The sequence below is a fragment of the Salminus brasiliensis genome, chromosome 13 (genome assembly GCF_030463535.1).
Source record: "Salminus brasiliensis chromosome 13, fSalBra1.hap2, whole genome shotgun sequence".
Classification (NCBI taxonomy): Eukaryota; Metazoa; Chordata; class Actinopteri; order Characiformes; family Bryconidae; genus Salminus; species Salminus brasiliensis.
The window spans coordinates 5,315,350-5,342,716 of NC_132890.1; the positions used below are offsets into that span (position 1 = coordinate 5,315,350).

At 44.7% G+C, this 27,367-nt stretch overlaps 1 protein-coding gene across 2 annotated transcripts in view; it reads left to right on the plus strand.

The window, feature by feature from the left end:
* grm3 (glutamate receptor, metabotropic 3) overlaps nt 1–26,972 on the plus strand; it is a 47,047-nt gene extending 20,075 nt beyond the window's left edge. For both annotated transcript variants that reach the window (XM_072695747.1, XM_072695748.1), the window contains exons 3-6: nt 1,876–2,752; nt 18,107–19,182; nt 22,714–22,891; nt 24,545–26,972. In XM_072695747.1, coding sequence (XP_072551848.1) covers nt 1,876–2,752; nt 18,107–19,182; nt 22,714–22,891; nt 24,545–24,621 — 2,208 coding nt within the window. In that variant the 3' untranslated portion in view covers nt 24,622–26,972. The remainder of the gene's footprint in view (nt 1–1,875; nt 2,753–18,106; nt 19,183–22,713; nt 22,892–24,544) is intronic.
* The last annotated feature ends 395 nt before the right edge of the window (nt 26,973–27,367 follow it).

Genomic DNA, 27,367 nt, shown 5'->3' on the forward strand with positions numbered 1-27,367 from the left:
ATTCGCTTCTCATCGGCAACAATTAGTCACTGTTTATTTCTTACTGCTGTTGTTCGGCCATCCTTTCTTTTCGCTGCCTCTGGCAGACACGCTCATGAGGGCTGCATCTCTGATTCCTCAGCAATCTTTAAGCAGTTATTTTACATACCGCTCCAAAGGAATAAAAGACCCCGTGTCAGGTTTATGTACCGTGATGCACTCGAGAGAGCGCCGCCTCTTATTCATTAAACAGTATTTAAGCAATTATTTTACATATCGCTCTTACAAATGATAGAGCCTGAGGACTAAAGAAGGCTCGGACAACCCTAAAATGTCATATACCATATGAACAAAAGTATTGGGACACCTGCTCACTCAATGTTTCTTCTAAAATTCTTCTTCTAAAAAAAAAGATCAATCTGAACTTTCCAGGGATGAAGGCTTTCTTTAGTTGTACTTAGCTACAACAGTATTAGCGAGGTCAGGAATTTGGATGATCACCACCCCACCTTATCATCCTCAACTTCCCAATTCATCCCAAAAGTGTTGGATGGAGCACTACCAACCATCATTCCAGAGAACACAGTTCTTCTACTGCTCCACTGCTCCACAGCAGGGCTTTATACCCCTCTATAGCCCACACCTGGCATTCGGCAGCATGGTGCAGACAGGTTCATGTTGAGTCCTATTCTATTGGCAGTACTTCTCTACAGGGACTAGACCAAGTAAGTTTGAATATCATGAGGGTGTGCATGGATGGTTTCTGATGGTTGATGCTGTACTTTGACATCAACTGTGGAAAGAGCGACCTGTAGATTCTGTGATGACATTTAAGGATTGTTGGAGACGTCTTTACTTTACTCATCCTGTGGTCTGTTCTTGGGCTGAAGGTGCAAGGATCTGGCCATGCTGGCAGTAAAATGATTCTGAGAACTATTCTGAGATCTTTTTAAGCACTTTTCCAAGCTCTTTGGACCTGGCCATGATGGTGAGCTTTACCACTCAATTCAACAATCAAGAGCAGACCAGACTAAACGTCTGAGGTTTAAATAAGACTCCTGATCATCTGCAGCTGATGTTCGGATTTTGGATATTTTAAAGTTGGACAACTTGACAACTTTGGTGTTTAAGTAGTAATAAATGTAGAAATGATATTTCTGTTATAGACATTTTACAAATGAATTGTCATAATGAAGGACCAAGTGTCCAAATATTTAAATATCTCCGAAAAGACAAAGGTTTTCATGGGTTGTCCTAATTTTGTTGTTCCAGAAAACTCTAGTCCAGCAGTTGGGTCTTCACTTCCAGAAAGTCCAACGAGAAAACGAAGTGTGCTTATCATCCAGAGTCGCTGGTTGCCAGTCTAGCGCACCACAGTAAAGCCTCTGCGCTAATGTTCCATTCAGTGTGACAGCCACTAATGTAGTAGGTAATTACTGTGTGCTGTGAGCATGTAAAATAAACCCGCCGTACCAGACAAACAGACATGTCCACACGAAAGGCCTGATCACGATGAGATAAAAGGGTATTCTGATGGATTACAACAGACTGACAGTGCGGATTTCATGCAGGCTGACAGCGAAGTGCTCAATAGGCTCAGTCTTGCTGCAGTGTACGGCAGTGGCAGCTTCCGCCCTCGCACTCGGTGTGAGATATGTGTGATGTTTGAGAGCCAAGCTGAGTCTGACCAAAGAGAAACATCCCCTCTCCACTTAATTGGGCTAATTTGATCTGATCCAATCAAGTGGCTGAAAAAGAATATTTTATGTATGATAGACTTTGTATAATTAATTCATAAGGAACTGACTTATTGATTTGAACAGTGTTTCTAATGCAGCGCCTTTGCGTGCATGTGTGTGTGTGTGTGTGTGTTTTCTCTATACTCCTTACTTTCAGGTTGCCAACTTGTTGCGCCTCTTCCAGATCCCTCAGATCAGCTACGCCTCCACCAGTGCAAAGCTCAGTGACAAATCACGCTACGACTACTTCGCTCGCACCGTCCCCCCGGACTTCTACCAGGCGAAGGCCATGGCTGAGATTCTGCGTGCCTTTAACTGGACCTACGTCTCCACGGTGGCCTCCGAGGGAGACTACGGCGAGACGGGCATTGAAGCCTTCGAGCAGGAGGCCCGTCTGCGGAACATATGCATCGCCACGTCGGAGAAGGTGGGTCGCTCCAACGCTAAGCGCTCCTCATACGAGGCAGTGGTGCGGCAACTCCTGCAGAAGCCCACGGCCCGCGTGGTGGTGCTGTTCCTGCGCAGCGACGATGCCCGCGAGCTCCTGGGCGCTGCCACCCGCCTCAATGCTTCCTTCCTGTGGGTGGCCAGCGACGGCTGGGGGGCGCAGGAGAGCATCGTCAAAGGCAGCGAGTTTGCAGCCGACGGGGCCATCACCCTGGAGCTGGCCGCTCACCCCATCCATGAGTTCAACCAGTACTTTCAGAGCCTCAATCCGCTCAACAACCACCGGAATCCATGGTTCAGAGACTTCTGGGAACAGAAGTTCCAGTGTTCATTGGGTGGGACGTTGTCATCTGCTGCACTGAGCACGCCCAAACCGCCCTGCGACCCGGGGCTGGCGGTGGATGAGTCCAACTTTGAGCCCGAGTCGAAAATCATGTTTGTGGTGAATGCTGTGTACGCCATGGCGCACGCCTTGCACCGCATGCAGCGAGCCCTGTGTGCAAACACCACACGCCTGTGCGACGCAATGCGCAGCCTTGATGGTAGGAGGCTGTACCGAGACTTTCTGCTTCACATCAACTTCAGAGGTAACACAACTACTTTGACCTGTTGAGATCATGTTTTTGTCCAGTATTTGTACTGAACTTGTTTAGCTGAGCAGAGGTGCCATTAGCGGCAACAAGCCATGGATGACTCCAATGGATATCAGGCCCTGGCAGGTCCAATGGATATCAGGAACAGCAGCAGTAGGAAACTGTAGTATTCAAATTTATCTGGAGGTTGAATGACTTGAGACTCACGTGTACTGCGTGAGAGTTGGCAGCCCTGCTGAAAGGTGTAGTATAGTAGGTAACAACTCTGCCTTCCCTGTGACAGACTGGGCTTCAATTCCCCAGTATTAGGGTTCTTAGGTGTGATGGCCCAGATGGTTGGTGTGGCACAGTGGGTAACAACACAATATACCAGTACACCAATAGACTCCTAACTCTACATTCTCCTACCTGTGTTCCAAGATTTACATGGAAGTCACTCTGGATAAGCATGTCAGACAAATTCTGTAAATGTAAGAACCACCTGGGAGTCATGACACCTGACATCCAACGCATGGCAGTTGGCAGCCCTGCAGAAGGAGTTCCTCTGAGCAATGGCCCAGATGGTTGGTGTAGTATAGTGGGTAACAGCACTGACCTCCCTGTGGCAGAATGGCAAGCACACCATGCAATGGAACCCTGCAAAAAGGGTACTTTGGCATGATGGCCCAGATGGTTGGTGTAGCATAGTGGGCAACAACACAGTACACCAATACACCCAATAGGAGTCCTTGAGCAAGACTCCTAACTCCACATTCTCCTACCTGTTTAACATGTTCTACATGTAAGTCGCTCTGGATAAGACCGTCAGACAAATGCTGTGAATGTAAGAACTGCTTGGGCGTCTCATGTCCAATGCCTGAGAGTTGGTAGCAGCCCTGGTGGTGTAGCATAGTGGATAACAACACAATACACCAAAACACCAGTAGGGATTCTTGAGCAAGACTCCTGGATAAGATCAGCAGACAAATGCTGTCATTTAAGAACCAGAAGCACCTGTGAGACCAGATCGTGTCCAATGCGTCGGCAGAGTCGGCAGGCCTGATTGGGCTCAACATGGTCCTTATTGATCCATTACAGTGTGACCTGATTGGTCCCAGTGATTTTTCCGATCTTTCACACAACTCTAGCTGTGTGTTTCTCCTCCCTGTCTCTCCTCCTCTCTGTCTTTCTTTATGTCTCAATGTCTCTATTCTATTCATATAACACCCCCCCCCCACCCCACCCCACCACCACCACCCCTCTGCTCTCCTTCTTCACGGCGGTATGTAGCGGGCTGTGTGGAGGTGCTTAAGGATCACGCTGTATTCCTTTTGTCAGTCTGTGGTTAATGTGAGTGGAGGTGCATAGTGGCTGTGTAATTAGAGCCAGTATGAGAACTGATTGCCGCACTAGCAGGGCCCGTGGCTGTGACGGGAGCGCGAGCCGAGGCTAACTCGCCCCGGCTGCCACTGAGAGGATTGCTTTTGACTGACAGGTGGAGAGCAAGGGGAGCAGGTAAAAATAAACCATGTAAAAGTGCTCAGACTGCCGCGTCAATATTAGATGAGCTTATGCCACACTTATCCGTGACTGTACACAAACACGTACGGCGACGGGGGTAGAGAAGAAGAAGCGGTGAGGAGGGTGGGGGGGGGCGTAGAGAATTCTAAACTCCCTTAAGGCATTGATGGTGGGGGGTGGAGTGGTGGTGGGGGGTAGAAGGAGTTATTAAGACGTGAAAAATAGAACCGGGCTGAGAACTGTTTATGAAGATAGGATATGAGAGTATGAAGAGATCGGGGTGGGGATGCAGAGCGAGAGAGAGAGAGAGAGAGAGAGAGATACAGGAGCCTGACGCTGTAAGAGAAGGAGTATGGAGGCTGCGTGCATGTCTGCGCATACCTATGCGAGATAGAAGGGGGTGTGCGAGCATTTGTATGTGTGCGAGAGAGAGAGAGAGAGAGAGAGAGAGAGAGAGAGACTCGGGGAGATAAAACGATGCGAGAGAGTTTGAGTGGGTTGGTATGCGTCAGCAGAAGAAGATTCTCTTTGAAATTCACCATCTTCATTTTTCAAGCGCAGAATCAAAGACGTGTGGGGTTTGCTGTCTGGGGCGATGGGGTGGCAGGAGCGAGCGATGCAGGAGAAAGAGCGAGCGAGAGAAAATGACAGTAGCCTGTAGACAGGAGGAGGTGGAGGAGAAGAGAAAGAGACAGAGAGAGACTGAAAGACGGAAGGGCTCTGGGTGGGGGAGGGAGAAGGAGAAGAGAGAGAGAGAGAGAGAGAGAGAGAGAGAGAGAGCTGTGGAGTTAGGACGTTTTAGCGTGCAAAGTACAGAGGACCAAAAGACAAAAGAAGAAGAGCTGCTAACTGATCTAGCATGGAGAAGGTGGAGTTGGTAGCCTACAAAGATTCTTACATAAGGACAGTGCAGTGAGGGACAGTGAGGACAGTGCAGTGAGGGACAGTGAGGACAGTGCAGTGAGGACAGTGCAGTGTGGGACAGTAAGGACAGTGCAGTGAGGACAGTGCAGTGTGGGACAGTAAGGACAGTGCAGTGAGGGACAGTGCAGTGAGGACAGTGCAGTGAGGACAGTGAGGACAGTGCAGGGTTTAGGCTGCAGGGGTTTTGGCTGCGCAGAGCAGAACCTCAACCCTATCACAAGAACGGTTCCACCTGTGGGATCTAGACATAGTTCAGCTTCGAACTAACTAGCTCATCAAGTCTGTCTATTAGTTAGTCTTCCCACAACACATAGAGCATCTCAATAATCTTGCAGGAAATCCACCTTAAAAAGAGCAGAAGTCTCAGAAAAGGAGTTCACTCTGAGGGGACTATTACAGGTAGCGAGAACCCAGTGCCCACCTGCTACTCCTTCTGCAGCTAGGTTTCACTGCACACTTTCTGACTCTGTTTTCCTCAAGCTTTTCTACTCCAGATCTTTGGATCTTTGGTTGATTCACCTGTTCCAGCTTGGAGAGGAGCTCATTGCCTCTCTCCCTGGAGTGCTGTTAAACCTGGTTTGATGAGAAAATGGATTTTTGCCCTTTGTTAGCTAGCCTTTTGTTCTCCACCGAATCATTTTCCCACGCTTTGTTCTTCGCTTCTCGCTACTAAGAGAACTGATATTTTACTTTGAGACTCATATTTTAGCTCCTTGGCAGAAACCAGTAAATTTCCCTGGCAGCCTGTTGGCCTTGCATGGGAATGGAGCACTGCTGGGGGCTTGTCAGCTGATTTTGCTGGGCCGTCAGCCTCAGGTTGGTCTCTCTCTTTGGAGAAAGCGTCTACAGAGACCCCTTAAATTCTCTAGGGGTACAAAAAAATGCAGTGTATTACTGTCTTACAGCCAGAGCATATCGACTGGACGTTTTTGGGTTGGTGTGTCACGGCTGTGTCACGTGTTTGTTCGGAAATGTTTGGTCGAAGTTGACGTGTTGAATTTGCGCTTGGTTGTTTTTGATGATGTTCGGGCAGCTGGCCATGAAATGCACCCACTGAAACTCAGCTCAGCTCTCCTGGTTATCTTAGTCGACAGCTCACTGATTTCACTGTTCAGCTCGTTTATGCAGAGCTAAGACATCAATAATGGCATTGTTTTGACTCGAGATGACTGAATTGCCAAAAAAACTCAAAGTACACTTCAGACGCTCCCCTGGGGAGATGCAGTCCTGTTACTGGTGTTTTACCATCGTATATGAGGCTAAGCTAACCTGTTTACGAAAGCTGGCGGTGCAAACCATGTGGAGAAGATGAACCCAGGTTTGTCCTAATTTTTCAGCCGTACTTTAGCGATCCTGTAAAGTTCTTAATATCCAAAGATTAGCTCTGATACGTGCACTCAGAGACTGAATATGACGATGCGAGGCGACACCTGCTTGGCAAAATACAGAGATGTGAATCTGGACGGGTCTAAAATCAGAGTTCAGTGAAAAACAGTAGGTAATACAGGCTGTAAGAGGTCTCAGAGGACCACAGAAAAAAAAACAGACATGGTCGATCCGCACAGGAATGAACTCACAGAGGAGCCTCCTTGAAAAAGAGAATTACCTCAGGTAATGTAAATGTACTCCTGTCTGAACAGGCCTTAAAATAAGTCTTCATCATTCCCCGTTTTTCCAGTAGTGAAGATCTGCTGCTTTCTACGATGGTGCCACACCTGAACCTTAGCCCAACATTAGAATGTTGAGGTTTGGCTTAGAGAGTTTGGTCGGTGTGCTCTGGCCTTTACAGGGCAGCAGCTACAAAATGTAGAGCACTTTAGTCCTTAACTTAGTCCTTAACTTAGTCCTTAACACACTGACATTGTAAGAATTGGGCTAGGGATATACTAGGGATTACCTATGTGCAAAGCTAATTACTGGAGGCTTCCACTAGAGGGCAGAGCACTGCGTTTGCCCAGCGATTTACGCTGTGCACGGGCATAACGGTCTCAAATTTGTTTCCATTCATTTTCGCAGGTTTCCACATCGACTTTCAAGACAGTTCTGATCTCTCGCCAGCTCTTTTATTTATTTTGTTTTTCATCAATATTCAGCAGTAAGTTAGTAGGGTCCCCCTTGTGAGTTTTTGGTGTTTCCCAAGGTTTCTTCGTCGAGCTCTGAGGGAGGTTTTCCTGGCCACCGTTGGTTTGCTCACTGGGGGTTTTTATGCTTTTTCATGTTTAATGGTTTGTTGATTTCTTGTGCTGTAACTGGATTCCTATAAAGCAGCTTTATAGGAATCCAGTTACAACTGTGCAGCGGCATGGACACATAACCGATATGCAGGTAATCGCAGAATGGGACTTCAAAGTCACACAGACTTTTTCTTTTTTTTAAATGCACCATTTTGATGCTTTTGAGTGCCTGCACTGCCCCTACTGTTGTCGTGTGTGTACTGCACCCTGCGTACACATAGCATTATGCGTCGTTACATAGCATAACGCATAGTTAGCAGCAAGTAGGGATAACATCAGAATTATATTGATTCATCGGCATGGAGATTTAGATTTGAACTATATCTAGACTGTTATCAGTGATATATTTATCGGACTTCAGAAGAACAACGAATTGGCCAATAGAAATGCTGCAAAATGACTCTTACATTGATGTCCATTGAAAGTAATGCAGTTTTCTTCCATCTCCTGTAAAGTTGCCAGCTAGGAGATACAAGTGTTTGCACAATAATGATTTAATATAATGCATTATTTCAGTTTCATTTTAAACCATTTCTATTGGTCCACATTCGGTCAGATGTGTTGGAAAAGGATGGGATTTTAATGAGGGGTTTGATGTGACAGCAGTGAGATGCTTTGCCTCGAACGTTGTCGTCGTGTCTGTTGGCCGAACCGATACAGAGATGCCGTTGCGTCAGAACTCATCCTTATTATCCGAGTGTCTCCCAGCTCTGCAGAGTTTGTCATTTTTCCAACACTATGTTCCTCACTCAGACTAATACAAGCAACATGCCGTTGCTATGGTAATTGGGTCTGCACATGGCACCAATTGGTGAAGTAATCCAATGGAGTGAGAGAGGGATATTCTGTCAACAGCTGAACGATAGAGAGAGCGCGAGAGAGAGAGACAGAGATACTGCTTCAAATTGTAGTGATCCCACACCTACTGAGTAAACACATGCCCATGCACATGTAGCAATAGAAGCACACACACACACACACACACACACATGCGGAGGCCATTTGGGATGTTTTTGTTTGTTTTTTGCTTCTCTGCCATAAAATCTCAGACACTCACAACCCACACACTGCAGGAAAAAAGTGTGCACTCATCCACCCACAGTAAACACACACGAACACACACACACACACATATACCCATTATATGGATATATGTATGGAGCAGTGGAACTGTGTTGGAAAAGTTAATTTGCTCCTCCAAATTCTAGTAGAAAGCCTTCTTCCTTGGATAGTAGAGACAGTTACTCCAGCAAAAGCAGGATACACTCTTTGTAATACCCTTAATTTCAGTAGAAATAATGAATGAGCAGGTGTCCCAATACTTTTGTCCATATAGGGCAATGCTGGACTGTAGTAGATATATATATATATATATATATATATATATATATATATATATATATATATGATCTCAAGGAGAATGCTAAGTATATTCCAGTATAGTACACACACACACACACACACACACACACACGCGCGCACAAACACACACTCACACACTCACACAAAGTCTAGTTATACAGATAAATATAATTCATCATATCATCAAACCATGTTGTTGATCATTTGTGTTGTATCTTTGCTGTGTGTGTGTGTGTGTGTGTGTGTGTGTGTGTGTGTGTGTGTACTGTATAGCCCTCAGGCAATGCTGAGCTAGAAGCTTATAAGCGAACAGCCATAGTCGCCATTCCCCTTACACACTCACACACACACACACACACACACACACTATTTTTACCTTTATTTTCCTTTACTTTACATACACACAGACCTCTTCCATCTACCCCCTCTCTGTTCCTCTGTTCCCTGAAATATAATCACACAGACGTGCGTCTGCAGATGAATCCAGATGAAGGGGTCTGTGTTTTGTTGCATTGCTGAGAATTCTGCGCAATTAGCCAAGTACAAATAGCCAGGGCTGGATATAATCTCTGTGTTGCATTGTTAGTATGAGAAGTTACTGCATCCTTACTCATATAAAATCAGATTGCATGCAGTGGATACCCCCCCCCCTCCACTCCCACGCCTCTTATAATGCTGCAAACCAATGAAAAAGTAAGCAAGGTAAAGCCTGCATGTATATTTTTATGAGGAACAGACTAAATGCTTGCATGGCGCTTTGCTAGAGGGCACAGCTCATGTTTTACTCAGTTTCAGACCTCATACCAAACAGAACTATGACGGTTTTCATCAGTTTAGATTGGACAATAGCAGTAAAGTAAAAGTATTGGGACACCTGCTCATTTATTATAAAGGGTATTAAAAAGAGTAGCTGTCTCTACTGTCCAGGGAGGAAGGCTTTCCACTAGATTTTGTACCACTGCTGTGAGGATTTGATTGAATTTAATGACAAGACACTACTGGGATTAGTGAGGTCAGGATGTTGGATGATCACCACCCCACCTCATTAACAAAAGTACATCATCATCATGATCATTCCAGAGAACACAATTCTTCCACTGCTCCACAGCTCAATGCTGGGGGGCTTTATACCACTTCTAGCCCACGCCGGGGCCAATCGGTCCATGTTTATGTAGACCTATTGTATTGGCAGTACTTCTCTACAGGGATTGTATTGGCAGTACTTCTCTACAGGGATTGTATTGGCAGTACTTCTCTACAGGGATTGTATTGGCAGTACTTCTCCACAGGGATTGTATTATTGGCAGTACTTCTCTTCAGGGACTAGATAAGCTTGGGAATCTGTGTCAGTAATGGGTGCAACCATGAGTGCCGTCATTAGAGGGGGTTCCACACACATTCGGACATATAATGCAGATAGACAGATAGACAGGGTTTCATGGTGTAGTCAACAGTGCAAATCACAGGTCTTTCATTATGTATGCTGTTAGCATTGCTAATGAAGCTGTTTGGCTAATGCAAAATTCACGCACCCAGCTGAGTGGGCACTCGTGCCGAAGATCTTCTCCATTAGGGAAACGCTGTAACCCCACATTTTGTTTCAAACCCCAAATAAAGGGAGTCTGTTGTGTGGAAAACTGGATATATTCCACAGATGACTCCACTACTGTGAGTTAGATGAACATTTCTGATCATTTTCTACATTCAAATGGGATCTTTGACTTGAATCACCTTATTATAATGAGTTCAGTCTGTTGCCACTGGCAACTGGATAGTGATAGGCCAAAAAAAAAAAAAAGCAACTGCACTGATGTTGGGTTTAATCATTTCTGTCTTGTTACCTGATGTTTTTGCACTGCAACCTGGTTGAGTAAAACATACATCTTCCCATTGGCTCCTGGCATCATCTATTTGCATGTTGGGCATGTCCTTCTACCTCACTCACCATCAGTGTGGTGTCATTTAACCCAGGCTAAATTTTCTTGCGTGTACTTTTATTATTTTTCTGTATGCTGGTTGATTGGCTGACTGGCTTTAGAGTTGAAGGCTGTAAGAAGTAATTTACTAAAGTAAAAACGACAATTATTTACTCATGTTTTGAGTTAATCAAAGAATTAAAGGCCAAATTTATGCTATGCTATGTCAAGTCTATACCGTAGGTACCTATGTGGTAGCCTGGCACATGCCCTGGAAATGTAGCTAAATATTGTTGTTCACCACAGGGTGAGAATTTGTAAAAAGGCCATTAATTTTTCCCATTGAAAAATGATTTAGGCAGTTCACTGCTTACAGAACGACACACGAGCTCAGAGATCTATTGCTTGTATTCATGGTCAAGGTTTGGAACCGGCCAGAACCGACACATATGGTTGATTGATGGCGTGTATAAGTATACAGGGCTGACAAATAGCATCTGTTGTTGGGTATCCATTAGATCCAGCTTGATCCGTAAGTCCTCACATTCTTACACAGAACCTGGACTCTGCACACTACATTGACAAAAGTATTGGGACACCTGTTTGTTTCCTCTGAAATCAAGGGAACTCTCCACTGTCCAGGGAGGGAAAAAACCTTTCTACCAGATTTTGGAGCATTGCTGTGAGGATTTGATTGCATTCAGCAACAAAAGAGGTTAATGAGGTGGATTCTCAGCACCATACCTCATCCCAGAGTCCTCAACTCATCCCAAAAGTCCTGGATGGAGCACCAGCCATCATTCCAGAGAACACAGCTCCACTGCTCCACAACTCTGGGATGCTGGGGGTGAGAGCTTTATGCCTTTCTTCCCCACGCCTGGCATTAGGCAGCATAATGCCAATAGGTTCATGTTGATCTGCTCTAGAGAGTCCTATTCTATTGGCAGTGCTTCTCTACTACAGTGACTAAAGAAGTTTCAGCAACTGGTGCAACTTCAAGCAACTGAATGCATTCATTAGAAGGGGTGTCCAGAAATATTTGGACACAGTCAGAATTTGGACCTGTATAGCTGTTAGCTATTAGCTGGCGTCTAGGCCGTGGTCTGTAAAATGACAGTCGTTCGTTCATGCTGTGCATGCATGAACTCATAAGTGGCTGAGATGAACGGACCATTGGTTGTAAATACACCTATTACACCTACTGAACTCCTTAAACCTTGCACATAGCCTACACTTCAGTTCTTTACCCTCATAACTGCGGTACTCTCATAATTAACATTTAACAGTATCACAGACCCTAACATAGAACCCTGGGGACTCCACAAAATATGCTAAACTTCACAGTAGCTTCTGCATTAATACCAGGATTAATAACTGCATAATAAACATAGGGTTCAGGAGGTTAGATTTTAAATAGACACTTGCACACCTTTGCTCAGCCATCTCTCTCTCTCTCTCTCTCTCTCTCTCTCTCGTCTAAAATACTAGGCCCAGTTCTGTGCATGTGTGTCTGCCCTTGTGTTAATCCCAGTATATGTGTGTGTGAAGAGGCCGTCAGGTCTGAATGGAGGCTGTCAGCAGGGGAGGTGCGCGAGAGGATGTGAGAGGCTGTTGTAAGAGCCGTGCTTTAGACCTGTCTCCTCCTGTAGAGGGAGATGTTATGGCACCTGAGGCCAACAGATCGCTCCTGCTCCGTTTCTGCATGACAAGACTGACAGGCAACAGGGCACAGTGTCACCATGGAGTCGAAGGAGTTTAAAGTGTGCCTGACAAACAATGCTCTGGCTGAGGGAGGGCGAGAGAGAGAGCGAGCGAGAGAGTGAGCGAGCGAGAGAACGAGAGCGCGGGAGAGCAATTATGAGGCACTCACTGCGACACGCAGGGAGAAATATTTTATGTATCTTGTCAAAGCTAGAATAGTGTTTGACTCATCTTTCTGTGAGTGGGAGCTGTTTTCAGCCACTTTCAGGAAACACGGTGTAGTTGTGTGTGTGTGTGTGTGTATGTGTGTATGTGTGTGTGTGTGTGTGTGCGCGCTTAGAAAATGATTCAGAATAATCCTCAATTATCTCCTCAAAGCCTGTTAACATTACGTACTATTGTATCTACATACTCTCTGTCTGTTTCTGTCTAGCTTCCGTCCATACGTTCATTAGTGCCTAGCTTTTACACAGAGGTGGCACCAGACTGGTACTCAGAATCGGGCCGATACCAACGTAAAACGCTGGAGAATCAGAAGAATAAAAGGGCAGGCGTTCTGTTTCTGAACCAAATCAAGCCTTAAATATAAAAGCCTGAAGCAGAACATAGCATAAAGCGAGACGCTAAAGTAGGTCATCTGATGTCAGCGGTGTGGAAATACACCTTTAAGTGGCCAGCTTAAGGGAAGGGCTTCAGTTACCCCCTTTCACAAGCATGATGAGAATTGCTGTGGTGTGTTTCTGGGTGATCTGAACCCACCAGCGGGTTTTGAACATAGTGTTAGAACATTCGGATTCGGATGCATATGCAGCAATCAGCTGTACATCTACTTATTCATCAAATCCGACTGCCGAATTGTTTCCCACAACATACAGCGCATCCCTCAAATGTAGGCCTCAAACTCCTGCAGTGCAGTTCTATAGTCATCAGTGGTCTTTTCATGTAAGAGCTCATGGGTGCAAATGTGTCATAGACCCTTTACTTTAACTCATGAAGACCCTAAGTGACATGTATACTTACTAATCGTGGATGCGGCACAGGACACTTTGTGGATGTGTGTACGTGACCTCATTAAGAAAATGCTGGTGTGCTTAAATAGGTCTAGAAACAAAATCTGCTCATTTTAAAAGTGTATTTTTTGTTTCTAAAGGTCTGTTCTAACACGTTTAACCGTCCAGGCAGGTCAAAAATGTCATATATTACATATTACCAGTTTATATCTAGCGCAGAAATATTTACAGAAGTCATGTGTTAGTCATGAGCTGCTGAATATTTAAAACTCTGGTTTAATCAAGCTTACTGGTGATATTTTACATGTTCTACTATATTTCATTCAGTTTGTCCAGATTGGCTTTTCATGTTGTTTATACTGTTTATGTTTATATGTATTTTAGATTTTTAGATTTTTTTATGATATGTTTATAATCACATGCTTAAAATACCACAGAATGCATTACCTGGCATTGTCTGCAAGCTTGCAGATTCCCTGTGCTGTCCTGCAGATGAAGAGTACAGCTCATTTTAAAGCTCAGTAGTTTCAGTCAGTAGTTTTTAAAGCCAAAATATCAAATTTCATGATGATCATGTTGTTTATACACCGATCCGCCATAACATTAGCACCACTGACAGGCAAAGTGAAAGATATATCTGGAGATATTAGGCAGCAAGTGAACAGACAGTTTTTTAAAGTGATGTCTTAAATTGATAAAACGTTCAAATTGGGCAGGGGCCAAATTGTGTGATGTCTAGACAACTGGGTCAGTACCTACCAAAAGTGCTCCAAGAAAGGACAAGCAAAAAGGTTGTCCTTCCTCATTGATGTGATCCATGGAGGTCCCACCTCACAAGGACCTTACAGGACTTAAAGGAACTGCTGCTAATATCTCAAGCCAGATACCACAGGACACCTTCAGAGGTCTTGTGGAGTTTGGAGTAATGTTATGGCTGCTTTTTTTACTTACTTTAAACCACTTGATCTTGGTCCATTTTGATGGCTACAAGAACTGGAAATGATTAAATGGAATCACTTCCATTCATTAAAACGTGTAAAAATACCACAGAATGCATAACCTGGCATTGTCTGCAAGCTTGCCGATTCCCTGTGCTGTTCTGCAGATGAAGAGTACAGCTCATTTTAAAGCTCAGTAGTTTCAGTCAGTGATTTTTAAAGCCAAAATATCAAATCTATCTATAACAGCTGATCCTTATCTAAGCTAATCAATATGAATATAATCAGTGCTAAAAAAAAAAGAAAACCTCTTATCATGCTGCTTCTACTGGCAGAGATTCATCAGGACTCCCCCTCAAACAGTCTACAGAGCTGTGATCTGAACTGTTCTTACGGCTCCGGCCAAATCAATAGAACTATTAAAAGTGCTTTCATGCGCTGGAGCTGACTTACGAGCCCCATTTAGAGGCCTAATAGAATATAATACACTTGTCATGCGTTTATATATTAATTATAAAAGCCATTGTTTGCATGAATAGGGCCGTATTTTTGTTTTTCGCCTGTATTAAAGAGCTTTTGTAGGTTTACTGAATGTTCACCACGTCCCCTGGAGGTTCAGCACAAGCTGATTAACTGCAATTCATGTTTGTCGCAAGTAATTATATTATGGTTAATTATCCTGTTACCAGATGCTGATTACTTAATCTAAGGGTGCGTGGGGCGTCTGCTGAGTACGAGGATTATTAATTATAAGTGTGGATGATATTAAACAGGGAAATGAGCAGATGAACTACAGGCAACTAAAGGTTAATTTGATCGTCAGTGAGATGAAGGGCCCAAATAAATGTGTGTGAGTGAGTGAGTGTGTGTGTATGTATGCACATATGGGGGGCATCTTTTGCATTCCACTGCATTTCAGATATATGTGTGTACAGTATGTGCATGCGTCTGCGTGTGCACAAGTGCTGACATTGACGTTATCTTGGTGATTGATGCAGTTCATAACGCCTAACCTCTTTTCCCTATCTGACGAGTCATCATTCCCTCCAGAGCTTCCAGAGGCGCTCTGAGCAATTACGCTCCGAGTGATAAATCACACGCACCATCCTGAGACCAGCATTAGCTGTTAGTGAGCACACTTGTGTCCATTCTTCTGACACGCTGGACCTAGGTGAAGAACATTGATCATTTCCATATGGAAATCTGATATATGACATTTGTACACACCATATATTTGTCATTTTTAAATGTGGGGCATGTATTTCAGCCATATTTCAACATTTACAAACATGTGTAGCACAGATATTTAACAATATATGCTAAAAATTGTGGCTGTTACACAAAAACCTTCACAAATCTCCCAAATATCAACTTTACAGGAGAATGGAAAATTATAGTAACTTTCAAAGAAAGTCTGACTGTTATAATAACGGTTATAATGGCAATATTGTTTTTCAAAAAGTTGGAAATAGAGGCAAAATTAGAGATTTTGACAATATACAGCTTTGCAAAAAAATTAAGAGATCACTTGATTTGTTTTCCTAAATTTGCATCTCTACGTGTCTGGCAGTTTTATTTACATTATTATTTATTAACTGGTTTGTTTCAGTCATTTCATCAAACAAAGCTGATTTTGCAGACTATAAATGGCGTCCCAACAGCAATGTGAAAGACTAGTGGAGAGCCAGCCGAGACACGAGAGCTGTGACTGGCCGTCAAGGTTATTTCAGCATAGTGATTTCCAAATGCTCTCAAGTTCAGATATTAATACTGTGTTTACATTTCAATAATAACTTATTTGCATTAAAATGATTATAATCATTTATTTGGATTATTTGAGCAGTTATTTTTAAGCAGTTGTCATTTCTGCAAATAAATAAATGCTCTAAATAGCATATATTTTTATTTGGAATTCCATGATTTATGAAATACATCACAAATGTTAATTTCCCTAAACTCATTGCCTATAAAGAGTAAAACCAGAGAAACTGATCGTGTAGGGTGGTCTCTTCATTTTTACCAGAGCTGCACATATCACACAAATATTAAACAAGTACTACAATTGATATTTAGTTATGTTACTACATATACACTATATGTCCCAATATTTCTGGACATCCTTTCTGCATGCATGCATGCTCTCAGCTTCATTCATTTGCACCCATCAGACTCTCTGGAGCAGATAAGCATGAACTTATTGGCACTGGCATAAGGCCAGGCGTTGGTATGAGGGGTATAAATACCCAGGCTTTTAGCTGTGGAGCTAGAATGATGCTTCTCTAGAATGATGGCTGGTGCTCCACCCACTACTGTCCATATATCAGTATATTTCTGTATGGGTAACCCCTCCATAAGCTGATGTTTTTGTGTTCTAGACGCTAAAGAGGAGCGTTTTTAGCGCCACACTCTGCTACACACTGAATGTTGCTTGAAGAATTGTAATGCTGTGTTTTTCCACCTCATCTCCACAGTCTATTTACCAGACCTGATCTGCTCATTCACCTCAGCAGTATAAATGCTATAAGTGCTGGCGGGAAATTCTTTATTCAGCCCTGTGGGAGTTCGAAAGGTCAGGAGAAACCTTGTGTAAGGTGGCACATAAACACTGAGGAGGGCCGTAAAGTCCGTAGCACCTTCGTACAGTAACTGCCTTTCCTCTCACAGATGGTGCTCTTTATAGTAAGTTCTGCTCCAGTATTCAGCCTTTTCGTTTAGAATCGGTTACAGCGAGGGTTCATGGTGATCCGCTATGGTTTTCAGGGCCTGTGTGTAATTGTGTTGTGTGCCTGCAGCCATGTTTCTGCGCTTACTGAGCGTAATTAATGTCAGCATAGCATTGACACCCTGAGAGGTAGAGATAGGAATCACTAAAGGCCACAGTACAGTTCTACTGTGACTTCGGATACTGTGACATGCTACACTTTGCAGGATGACGTTGTGGCCTACGTAGGTTTCTCACTATTGACTGAAAATGATGACCTTTGTTTGTACACTTTGTTAATCTCGTAACTTATTTCTCTTCTTTTGTGACTGAACTGATGAATCAACATTCCTTCTTACATTTACATACACTAAATGGACAAAAATATTGGGACTCACCTCTTTATTATTGAATTCAGGTTCAGGTTTTATTAAGTCTCATTACCACAGATATATAAAATCAAGCCCCTAGCCATGCAGTCTGCCTTTCTTACACTCATTAGTGAAAGAATGGGAGGTTCTGAAAAGCTCACTGAACTCCAGCGTGGTTCTGTAGTTATAGGAGTCAGTCAGCTGGTGAAATTTCCTTCAATCTCCCATCATCAGCTGTGAGTGGTGTTATTGAAGTTATGTATCTTCACTCATATATTCATCATGAATGTTTTTTTTCCTTAACCTGTCTCTTCTCACCACTATGGCCCGGGGGGCTCGAGTTCAAAACCCCAACCATGATGCTTTGCCATCGGCAGCAGAGAGAGCACAATTAGCCGTGCTCCTAAGTGATGTGTTAATTTAACACTATAAGTGTTTCATTAACATTGGCAAATTTGCTTTGCATGTATTGGAGTAGACGTGGGGTGTGTTCTTACCCTTCTAGGGTCGGGAGCATCGCTAGTGCTGGGGAGTTACGAATGGGTGGGTTAATTAGCAGAATCAAATTGGGAGAAAAAGGGGGAAAAAATAGCCAAACAAATTACAAAACAAATAATGACAGTTTGACATTTATGGTTTACTGAATTGTCTTAATTTGTCATACGTTCTCCTTCTACCCCCAACCCCCCAGCTCCATTCTCCCCTCCTGGCTTAGAGAACGTAGTGAAGTTTGACCAGTATGGAGACGGCTTGGGGCGCTACAACATCTTCAACTACCAGCGCCTGCCAGGCAGTGACAGGTACACCTACATCCAGGTGGGTGAGTGGGCAGAGACCCTCTCCCTCAACGAGTTCCTAATCGGGTGGCCACGGGGCGGGGGGTTGCCCACGTCCCAGTGCAGCGACCCATGTGCTCCCAACGAGATGAAGAAGATGCAGGCGGGCGAGTACTGCTGCTGGATCTGCACGGCCTGTGAAGCCTACGAATACCTGCCTGACGAGTTCACTTGCGCACCCTGCGCTCTGGGCCAGTGGCCCCGGGCCGACCTGAGTGGCTGCTACGACCTTCCCGAGGACTACATCATGTGGGAGGACGCCTGGGCCATCGGGCCCATCTCCATCGCCTGCGTGGGCTTCGTCTGCACCTCCTTAGTCTTCACTGTGTTCATCCGGCACAACGACACTCCCCTGGTCAAGGCCTCAGGCCGGGAGCTGTGCTACATCCTGCTGCTGGGCGTCCTCATGTCCTACACCATGACCTTCGTCTTCATCGCCAAGCCCTCGCCAGCTGTATGTGCCCTGCGGCGTCTGGGCCTGGGCACTTCCTTTGCCGTCTGCTACTCGGCGCTGCTGACCAAGACCAACCGCATCGCCCGTATCTTCAGTGGAGTGAAGGAAGGCGGGGCACAGCGGCCGCGGTTTATCAGCCCCAGCTCGCAAGTCTTCATCTGCCTGTCACTCATCTCTGTGCAGCTTCTGCTGGTGTCCGTGTGGCTGCTACTGGAGGTGCCAGGCACACGGCGCTTCACGCTCCCTGAGAAGCGACAGACGGTCATCCTGAAGTGCAACGTGCGCGACTCCAGCATGCTGCTGTCCCTCAGCTACGACGTGGTCCTGGTGGTGCTCTGCACCGTCTACGCCTTCAAGACCCGCAAGTGCCCTGAGAACTTCAATGAGGCCAAGTTCATCGGCTTTACCATGTACACCACCTGCATCATCTGGCTGGCCTTCCTGCCCATTTTCTACGTCACATCCAGTGACTACAGGGTATGTCTCTCTATGTCACCCTCACATGTTAGTCCCACACATCAACCCTTTACCCAGTAGTGCTGGGTGACACAGCCACATGCTCTTGATAGACGATAATCAGTCATGTTGAAAAAAATAGAAATTATGGGATGTTAAATGTACATGTTTTATTCACTTTTACTGTTATTGACCAACAGGCAATGGATTTTGCAGGCAAGTTTCTAATAGTTTCTGCTGTAGGTTTTCAATACAAATACAATATAAGTGTCCTGATGATTCAGAAGATTAGCAAAAGTATTGGGACACACTTTGTAATCAGTGAATGCAGGTGTTTCATTCAGTCCTATTGCCGCAGGTGTATAAAATCAAGGCCCTAGCCATGCAGTCTGCCTTTCTTACACTCATTAGTGAAACAATGGGAGGTTCTGAAGAGCTCACTGAACTCCAGCGTGGTTCTGTATGTAATAGGAGACTCCGCTGCACCAACAACAACAAGTCAGCTGGTGAAAATCTGGTGAAACTCCCTCCTAGTCTTCCTCCATCAGCTGTGAGTGGTGTTATTATTGAACAGTGGAAGAGTTTAGGAGGAACAGCTCACAGAGAGCAGCTCAGTGTCCACCGAGTGTCTGTCAGACCACGTAAAGTTACAGAGCGGGGTCAGGGCCGAGGGCTGAGCTCAGAGCAGAGTGCAGAAAAGTCTCCAATTGACTCAATAACTGCAGCAGAGCTCCAGACCTCCTGCTGCTGTTAGAGCTTTAATGCCTATGGGTTTAAAATGGGGTGTCAAAAAAGCACCTGTTGTGTAATGTGTATGTGTCCCAATACTTTTGTCCCTATAGCTTAGCTACACTCACAAATAAAGGTGCTCCTAATGATTCTTTTAGCGATGCCACAGAAGAACCACTTTTCGTTCCACAAAGAACCCGATGTGGGAGTGTGGATCAGTGGTCTATTGTGTTACCACTATGGGTCGGGGGGTCGCAAGGTCAAATCCCGAGCCATGCTGCTTTGCCATGAGCGGTCAGAGTCAGAGAGAGCACAATTGGTCCTGGGGTTCAGTGGCACTTAAAGAACCACATGTAGCTAAATGCTGGACCATGACAGCAATATTAGAAAGTGCATCAGATGTCCCGGTCCTGGATTGCAACTCACATGCTCACTCACATTTAGCAGGTTTTACATTCTCCACAAGGGGGAGCTATTAGCGCTCAAGTAGCTTAAGTGTGCATAAGTGAAAGGGAGAAAACTGGCTGAACTCTGGACAGCTACATGGGCAATCAAGATTTAATTTTTTAACAAACAATATTATGCGTATTATTATTTTTTTAATACAGCACGGCCTTCTGGGAAGTAAAGAAAAGAGCTGAATGGAGTGTAATTGAATTGATTCGCAGTGGACTGAAAAAAGTGGAGAATTAACGGTGCTGTTGAAACCACCAGGCAATTGAGCTCCCTAGGCATAGAGTTGCCTGCTGTTGAGTAAGATATGCATAATACAGTACAACATCCTAGGACGCACAAGGGCGCGTCGAGTCAGTGGAATAAAAGAAGAGAGTGAATTTAAATCCATAATAAACATTGCACTTAATCGGTCAGCCCTCTACAATGGACGTGTCGAGCCTGAGGCGTCAGTGTAATGCAAGCCCCGAAACGCAGCATCTTTTCCAGCAGAATTAGACACGGATTATACCAAGTAACAGTGAAATGTGATTAGCCCGGTCCTGTGTCGTATGTACTGCATACACATGCCTGAAGCCCCGGAGTCACACTCAGAAACTTCACGCTGCTGTATGGATACACATCCTGCTGATGCCCGCAGTACTGGTCTCAGTCTGTTCCGTCTGCTCGATGTGGGTCTTACAAGGCTGCGGTCAGTGAAGTGGGAAAGCGAGCGACTCCGTTTGAGAGGGCCCAGTCCTTCGAGAGCGCTTCAGACAGAGTGCTGATAGCTGTAGAAACACCGAGAGACTTCAGAGAGAGATCAGAGGACCAGTGAGGGAGACAGACAGTCGCTCAGACAGACGGAAAGGATAATCACAGCATCACCAGCTATTCTTAGGGTTAAGTTAAATTCTTTAAAGCCAAGAGTATCATATTTGAGACATATTTTTGAGACCTCTGTGACATCAGTGTGATAATTAAATAATTAATAATAATTAATTCTATTAATAACTTAAGAATAATAAAATAAATAATAACAATAAAACTAAATACAGTTTATCCCCTGGTGGATCATCGCTGCACTGCACTCACCAGAAAAACACATAATCACAGATTTCATACACTGCATGTCCAAATATTTATGGACACCCCTTCTAATTGATGCATTCAGCTATTTTCAGTTGCACCCATTGCTGACACAGATGCGCAAATGCAGACACACACACACACCTGGTCTAGCTCCTGTACTGAAGTACAGCCAATAGAATAGGACCCTCTGAAGCAGATCAACAACATGAACCTAATGACACCATGCTGCTGTCTAATGCCAGGCGTGGGCTATAGGGGGGTATGAAGCCCCCCAGCATTGAGCTGTGGAGCAGTGGAAGAACTGTGTGCTCTGTAATGATGGTGGTGATGGTGCTCCATCCAGTACTTTTGGGATGAGCTGAGGAGTTGAGGATGATGAGGTGTTGTGGTGATCATCATCCAACAGCCTGCCATCAATGACGCTCTTGTCGCTGAATGCAATCAAATCCTCACAGCTATGCTCCTCCAAAATCTAGTAGAAAGCCTTCTTCTCTGGACAATAGAGACAGTTACTCCAGCAAAAGCAGGAGAACTCTTTTTTTAATAGCCTTGATTTCCGAAGAAACAAGGAATGAGCAGGTGTCCCAATACTTTTAAAATATGATAGAAAATAAAAGTTCTACATGCAAAGTCATTTATATGTATTTGTATTTAATAAAAAACACTTTTTTAAACTCCAACTTTTTAAAGAATGTTCTGGCAATTATTATTTGACAGTTCGGGCTTTAAAAGTTTAATATGCCGAATGTATAGAGGAGCGTTCAGACAACTAAACTGAAAACAGATTACACAACCCTTTATTTTCTTCACTGTGAAAGCATTCCACGCTGATTCATTAGCTTTGATGCAGCGTCTCTGTGTTCTCAGTCAAGATAAAGCTGCCCTGAGGAGGAAATTCCTACCAAGTTTACTTTTTACATCTATTCTTCTCCTGCTTCTTGCCTCAGTCACAGCAGTAATCCGTGAGAGAGTGGCAGGGAGGTACTAAAAGAGAGAAAATCTAGACCTTGAGTGGAGAAGATTAGCCTGTTAATGGAAGATGTCCAAATAGCATCTAATCAACCGCTATTTATGCAGCCACAGAGCTAACTGCCATGGCAATTATCCCCCATGTTCCCTCAACTGCTCTCACTGTTCTACTTTAACTAATAGCATTTGATAATCAGCATGTCTGTAAGTATCTGTGGAGATCTTGGTGGTGACTGAAGTACTGAGTAAATGAGCTGTTTACTCTCTCTTCTGTCTTTATCCATCTTCTCATTCTCTCACTGTCTCTCTCTCTCTCTCTCTGTGTCCCAGGTTCAGACCACCACAATGTGTATATCAGTGAGTCTGAGTGGGTTTGTGGTGCTGGGCTGCATGTTTGCCCCGAAGGTCCACATCATCATGTTTCAACCCCAGAAGAACGTGACCAGCCACCGGCTCAACCTCAACCGCTTCAGTGTCAGCGGCCCTGCCACCACCTACGCTTCACATGGTGAGAAACAGAACTTTACACTGGATGTATGATGCCACGGCCTACAGCAGTTTAGCCCCGCCCATTAGCCACGCCCTGCCCGCCTCTTATTAATGAGCTCATCCTTCTAATGAATGCATTATTCTGCTACTTTAAGTTGCAACCGTTGTTAACACAATGCATAGACAGCTAGTCATCTAGTCCATGTAGAGAAGCACTGCCAGTAGAATAGGACTCTCTAGAGCAGATAAACAACATGAACCTATTGGCACCATGCTGCCTAATGCCAGGCGTGGGCAAGAGGGGTATAAAGCCCCCCAGCACCGAGTTGTGCATGAACTGTGTACTCTGGAATGAAGGTCGGTGCTCCATCCAGTACTTTTGAGTTGGGGAGTTCAGGGATGAGGTGAGGTAGTGATCATCCAGCATCATCACTTCACTAACATTCTGTCGCTGAATGCAATCAAATCCTCACAGCAATCCTCCTCCAACATCTAGCAGAAAGCCTTCTTCAGACAGTTACTTCAACAAAAACAGTACCCTTGATTTCAGAAGAAAAAAACAATAGAGGAGCAGGTGTCCCAATAATTTTGTCCATTCTGTGTTCCTTTAGGGGCTTGTTAATTAGCTGATTAGCCGGATCAGCTGTGTTAGGAGCAGGGTAAACTCTAAAATGTGAAGGGCCAGGGTTCTCCACGCCCAGGGATGCTACATTGTTGACACAGATGTGCAAATGCACACACACACACAGCTTGTCTAGTCCCTGTAGAGAAGCACTGCCAATAGAATAGGACTCTCTAGAGCAGATAAACATAAACCTATTGGTGCCTAATGCCACTAAAATGTGAAGAACCAGGGTTCCTCCGCGCCCAAGGATGGGTTGGGAACCACTCAAAGAACCCTTTGATGTACTTCTCTGTTTTTAAGAGGACTTAGGGCCTAGGTGCTAGCTCTCCAAACCACATTCAGTCCCGCGAACACACTGGAAGGCGTCCCAATCAGTGCTCAGCCTTCTATGGATGTTCTACCAGCAGCAGGTAAAGCTGTGTCTGGGACTGATGTGTAACTGGGATGATCAGAAGCACAGCCAGGCACTTCCAGGGAAAGAACAGGTGTGGCACACGGCCAACCAGACGGCCAGAGGTTCTCTTCCCTTTGTAACTTAAGCAGTTTGTCATGATTACTCATCTTTGATTTGCCAGCTGAAGACACGCTTGGAGTGTCAGCATCGTCACCTGACGGGAGCCGTGTACGCGGGGGAGCTGCGGTGATTCCTCCTGCTGCTCGGTAATAAGCTCATATAAGCAGAGCCCAGTGCCTTTCCTCTAATGTTTAATTCATAGGCTCAAAAAAAAACAAAAAAAGGCCCCAAAACAAATCAGGTAAACAGTTTCATCTTTATTTATATTTCACCTCTCTGATAAACAGCGTGACAGACACCGCAGAGAGAGGGAAGATCAGGCTGCCTATGGAGGTGGGGTTGAAAGGTAGAGAGAGAAAGAGAGAGAGAAGGGGGTGGTAGAGCAAGGTAGAGAATGTCTGAAGTCTGAACTTTATGCTTTCTCGTTTCCGTTTTGATTGTAGCGTCCTGATCCGAGCTTGTGTTGGAGTTCTTGTTATTTTACAATCTTGATCTCTCTCTCTCTCTCTCTCTCTCTCTCTCGCGCTTTCCAGCATCCGTGAGTGCCCACTACGTTCCGACGGTGTGCAACGGCCGAGAAATCGTGGACTCCACCACTTCATCCCTGTGACCCTTCCTCTAACTACAGCTGTTTAGCGACTGTTAGCCAATCAGCACACATTGTGCTCCGCCCCACGAACTCCGTCCATCCACAGTGTGTAGAAAATGTGTATTATTATTATGATGATGAGGATTATTATTATTATGATTATTAAATTATTTTCTAGGGCTTGTACATATTAACTGATATTGTTGTAGAGAAACAAAAGAACAAAAAAAAACTTTCTAGAGTGATTTTAAAGACTTTTGTTTTTTTGATAGCTTTACTATGTCTGTCGTAAACGACCATGAAATGTGAAGCGCAGTTGCAATATGATGCATCTTCTGACTGAGGTGGGGGTGGGGAATTGGAAGGTGGGGGCCGACCGATACGAGTGGCCATGCCTGCAATACTGGACAAACTGGTCGTTTTCTTTTGTAGGCCTCATTGTAATAATGGATTCTGTATGTATGTATTTCTATGTTGTATATTTTGTACATAATCTTACTGATGGTTTTAACAGCACAAGTTGACAGTGTGTTCGAGAAAAAAACAAGCAAACAAACAAACAAACAAACAAACGATGCTTCTGTCGATCGGGAGATGACGCCGGGAGCGGACGGAGGGTGAACCGAGGGAGCCTCGACTTCCACCGCGCCTCGTTCTGAGCGGGAACATGGTCCTTTTTTTAAGTAAGCTTTCATGTCGTCTGCTAATGAAATGCTTCTCACAAAGTACAGTACAGTACTGAACAGCGCTGTGAAAAAGTGTTCGCTCCCTTCCCACTTTCTTCTACTGTTGCGTATTTGATCATCTAGATCATCCAGCTGCTTTGAAATGGAAAGGAAGACCCAGTCGGTCGCCACAGATATTTGCCCCCTAGTATTTAACCTATTTGTGCAGTGAACACACACACACACACACACACCAGTGAGAATGCAGAGCAGTGGGCGGATCAGTGGGCAGCCCTAGCTGGGGCGCCCGTTGGGAGCATTTGGGGGTTAGGTGCCTCACTCAAGGGTACTTCAATCGTGTCCTACCCGTTCAGGGGATTGAACCAGTGACCTTTCGGTCACAAGGCCGAGATTCATAACCTACATCACCCATGTGAAAAAGTAACTACCCCCTTCGCTACTTAATTGGGTTCAGCTTTACTAGCCACACTCAGCATCACTTCAGAGTAGAGCCTGTCTGGCACTGCGAAATAGGCTAGAATGTCTCAAAAAGCAGCACATGGTGCTGGAAAGGGTTACAAAGCCATAGCGAAGGCTCTGGCTTTGTAACCCTATCCAGGGGCAGGGGCACCATTTGGGGCAGTAAGGGCGCTTCTAAGGACCTGTGACTGAAGGGGCCCTAAAAATGTATTTATTGAGAATTTCGGCAGAATTGAGATGTGGGGCCCAGTACAATTTATTTTCATGGGGTCCAAAATCCCTAGCAGTGCTTTTGGCTCTAAGGCACAATATCCATTATCCACAAACTGGGAAGACCTGGGACAGTGGTGAACCTTACCAAGGAGTGCAAAGCCTACTGTCACAGATGTCACCTAGAGAGAAAATCCCCCTCCAGGAGATCACAAAAGAACCCAGACGAACATCTAAAGAACTGGAGGCCTCAGTGGCCTTAGTTAAGGTTAATGTACAGGATTCCACTATAAGAAAGACCTGGGGCAAAAATGACACCCATGGAAGAGTTGCAAGGCGCAAAATACTACTGACCAAAAATATCACAAAGGCTCGTCTCATTCTTGCCAAAAAACATCTAGATGACCTGTAAGACTCTTGGAATATTTTACTGATGGGCCGATGAGTCAAAGGTGAAACTCTTTGGAGGCTGTGGGTTGTGTTACATCTGGTGTAAAGCTAACACCTCATTCAACCATAAGAACCACCATCATACCAACCCATCAAACATGGCGATGGTAGTGTAATGGAATCTGAGGATTCTGGAGGACCTGGCTGACTTGTCATTATTGATGGAACCAGTTTGTTAGGTTAAGGGGGGTGATATGTAGGTTTTGCAGAAATCTTCAATATTTGTGATATTTGTGACCAAAAAGCAAAAACAGAAGAAATTGGGAACTTGTTCAAACACTTCTTCACAGCGCTGCACACAAGCCTCTACCAGGTCTCGAATGCTACAACTTGTACAAAACCGTGATGAGCGGAGTGCTTGGTGAGGCGGGAACGAGTGTAAGTGTGACCCATTGTTTAATGGCTCTTTGTGCCTTATCATATGTGTTGAGTAGTTGGATACGAAGGCTTCCTCTAGACCTCTAGGCCAGGGGTGGCTGAGCCGATTTTTTTACATCTGTCTTTTTTTACATCTCTGTGTTTTATACATTTCTACATTTAGGTGTGCTTCGGGCTGGGGAAGGAAAGGTGGTGGAGGTTGTGGGGTGGGACGGGGTGGGGGGGTGGGTACAAATTTTATTTGACGAGTCGATGACAAATGCGTAGTCGTGTCACCGGTTTGTTTGGAGGTGCGTTGGACTGATCTTATTTTTAGCCACAGCCAGTCATCTCTTCTGATCACAGCAGTTTATTCAATTGTCAAGCTCCGTAAGTCAGAATCATTTTAGGTTTTTACTTTTATTTTTTTTTTTACAAAAGTAGAATGACGCACACATGAGAACTTGACATGGCAAACAGACACGGAACAGTGACCTAGATAAGCGGCATTCATTATTCACCGGCGTGACAGCAATCACGTTCAAACTGCATGTCAGCTAACAAGGGGGACGTGGAAGTGCATATGCACAGCGGAATGATAAGAG